The sequence below is a fragment of the Anarrhichthys ocellatus genome, unplaced genomic scaffold (assembly GCF_004355925.1).
Source record: "Anarrhichthys ocellatus isolate YVR2014 unplaced genomic scaffold, GSC_Weel_1.0 scaffold6040, whole genome shotgun sequence".
Taxonomy (NCBI): domain Eukaryota; kingdom Metazoa; phylum Chordata; class Actinopteri; order Perciformes; family Anarhichadidae; genus Anarrhichthys; species Anarrhichthys ocellatus.
The window spans coordinates 1-3,127 of record NW_022286014.1 but is presented as its reverse complement, the minus strand read 5'-3'; the positions used below and the strand labels follow the sequence as shown (position 1 = coordinate 3,127).

Sequence of the window (3,127 nt, the reverse complement as noted above, 5' to 3'; positions counted from 1 at the left end):
TCTTCTACCTCAGTGAGTGAAAGTCGTCTTCTACCTCAGTGAGTGAAAGTTGTCGTCTTCTTCTTCTACCTCAGTGAGTGAAAGTTGTCGTCTTCTTCTTCTACCTCAGTGAGTGAAAGTTGTCGTCGTCTTCTTCTTCTACCTCAGTGAGTTAGTCTTCTTCTACCTCAGTGAACCTCTTGCACACGACGCCCCCAAATTTGGGGGCTCTCTGGCTTAGGGGGGGTAGCAAATATCGTCCAAAAAATGGTCATATTGATAGCGAATATTGTACATGTGTACATTTTATATACCGGATTAAACAGCAACGTATGGGCAACACTATCATATAAGTCACTTTTTACACACTCCAAACACAACTATACACTACTAATATAAGCAACTAGAAAATGTGGCACAAAACCACATATTTCTGGCCACAAATCTGCGTTTTATTTACTGCGCTTCGATATTGGAACACCAAGCTAATGGCTATACGGCTAATCCATACATCGCCTAGCATTAGCATTCGACGCAGAACCCATAAATGCCTTCGGTTTTTCTCTCCGTGAAACCAGTACAAAGCTGTGAGCCAACAACGGCAACACAACAGTTCACTTCACCGGAAAAAATCATTGGTATCTGCTTACCTTTTATGAAGAATCACAAAAATAACGGCGCAAATTATCCGGTTCAAAGCTAGAATCATTGTTGGCAACTACATCCCGTCTGTTTCTCATCTGTTTCCTGTAGAAGGGGGGTCAATCTAACTTGCTGGACCCGTGGGTGGGTGGTCAGACTTTTGGCGAATGGAATTTTACGTTTGGGGATGCGCAGCACTTTTTGCATTTTTACTCGCTGAAAGTTCTGTCAATCAACACCCGGCTTCGACGACAGCCTTCCTGAGACTCTGACGCGTCGAAGGCGGGCTCATTGACTGAAATCGACCGATGACAGGCTCAGCTAGACTCCCATACACACACAGCAACTGGAATTCAGACGAGAAAATCCCACGGATGAGAGCCAGAAACAGGCTCTGAGGGGACCCTGGCTCTCAAAATGATGCCAAACGGCTGTATTTGGATGTATTGAATAATATGAGTGATAGAAAAAGTGAAATATATAGTTATATAGTATATAAAAGTACAATGTAAGAGCTGCAACAGCTGGTTCCAAAATGACGACCTCTCTGTACTAAAAGCCTCTTATTCTTCACTTTATCCCAGCCAAACTTTATTCTCGGACTACTGATCGGTTGTGCTATGATTTGGGAGAGTTTTTAGGCTCTCAGCTGCATTATTTCAAAAACATAATATCAATAAAAGTGCTTTTTTTTTTCAGGTGAACCTGAATATTTTCAATTTGAGCTGTGTAATATTTTCATGTACTATATTAACCAGCAACATATACACAATATTTACCCATCTGAACAATCTCACAAGTGTTTTCTGATTATAGCATCAAAAATTATTAAAATAGACCTTGTAGTTACAGAATTGAAGTCTCTTTAGTATGGGTATGCCATTTTCGAGCAGAGGCCTAAAAATAGGGCTAGAGTTTACCTCAGTGAGTTAAAGTCGTCTTCTTCTTCACAAACCTCACACTCGGAACAAACACACTGATCTGTTGAAGCGAACATCTGGACTCCATTTGAAACTCAAACTTTAAAGATGAAACCGTGAAATGAGGAGATTTTAGATTGTGTGTAAACGTCTAAATTAACAGAATAATAAATGTCTCCTGCAGCTCGTAGGTTCCAGATGTTGCAGATTTTCAGCGGTCACCTGCAGGACCTCCTGAAGGACCAGAACGGTCTGAGGCAGAGACTCATGAGACCGCTGGGTCGCACCAACCTGCCGGTTCAGGCCCACCTGCACAGGTAAGAATCCTGGCTCATCAGGATCCAGAGTCCTTCAGACCCGGTTCCGGGTCCAGCGCTGTAGCTCATATAATGAGACCGGTATTTCTCCCGGTCTGTGGTTCAGGTTTGTGGTGGACCTGGTGAAGGTGCTGCTGGACTTCATAGAGACTCTGGAGGAGAAGCTGAACTCGGTCCGCTGTAGTCCGTCTACTGGAGACCGTCTGGCTCAGCTGGTGGGTCACATGATGGCATGGTCTTTATTTAAATGAGGTGAATCTCATTATCTCTCTCTCTCTCTCTCTCTGTACTTGGTGAGGATCTGTCTCTGCTTTCGCTCTCTGACAGTAGAGACATATTCTGACTATTCATCACATGACATTCTAATCTACTTTGTCTTTTACTTTCTTCTTTCCAGTGCTCCAGATCGGGTTCTTTACATCTCGTTATGTGTTTTAGTCTGGTTGGTGTTTGGAGAGCAGTGTTGTTGTGAGACTAGTCCCCGTGTGTCTGAGAGGAGGCAGTTAGTCTCAGCACCAGCCTCTTCTCTGGGCTCAGCTCTTGGCTTTGGAGGGTGTCTCGGGTGCTGGATTTAAGGATTTCTCTCTCTCTTTGTCTCCCTCTCTCAGAACTCCTCCCTCTCTCAGCTGCTGTCTCACGTCTCTGAGGTTGAGAGTTTGTCTGATCACGTTCTCCAAAGGAAGAACTACTCAGCATGACGACCTCCTCAGTTACTATTGTGTCCAATATTAAAGTGTTTTAGTAATAAATCTGACTTCAGTAGAAACGTTTCCTGTTAAGTCTGTTTTAGTGTGTGTGCATGCGTGTGTGTATGTGTGTGTGTGTGTGTGCATGCGTGTGTGTGTGCATGCGTGTGTGTGTAAGTGTGTGTGTGTGTATGTGTGTGTGTGTAAGTGTGTGTGTGTGTGTGTATGTGTGTGTGTGTAAGTGTGTGTGTGTGTGTGTAAGTGTGTATGTGTGTGTGTGTATGTATGTATATGTGTGTGTGTGTATGTATGTGTGTGTGTGTGTGTGTATGTATATGTGTGTGTGTGTATGTATATGTGTGTGTGTGTATGTATATGTGTGTGTGTATGTATGTATGTGTGTGTGTGTATGTATATGTGTGTGTGTATGTATATGTGTGTGTGTGTGTGTATATGTGTGTGTGTGTGTATATATGTGTGTGTGTGTATATATATGTGTATGTATATATATGTGTATGTATATATATGTGTATGTATATATATGTGTATGTGTATGTATATATATGTGTATGTATATATATGT

The 3,127-nt window shown here is 42.5% G+C and overlaps 1 protein-coding gene across 1 annotated transcript; it reads left to right on the top strand.

The window, feature by feature from the left end:
• Nucleotides 1-65: 65 nt before the first annotated feature.
• LOC116380069 (HAUS augmin-like complex subunit 2) lies at nt 66-2,667 on the top strand. The gene is made up of 4 exons (XM_031842028.1): nt 66-73; nt 1,726-1,858; nt 1,965-2,073; nt 2,467-2,667. Exons 2-4 carry the CDS (start codon nt 1,740-1,742, stop codon nt 2,554-2,556), a joined length of 318 nt encoding a protein of 105 aa, XP_031697888.1. The 5' UTR covers nt 66-73; nt 1,726-1,739; the 3' UTR covers nt 2,557-2,667.
• Nucleotides 2,668-3,127: the final 460 nt, after the last annotated feature.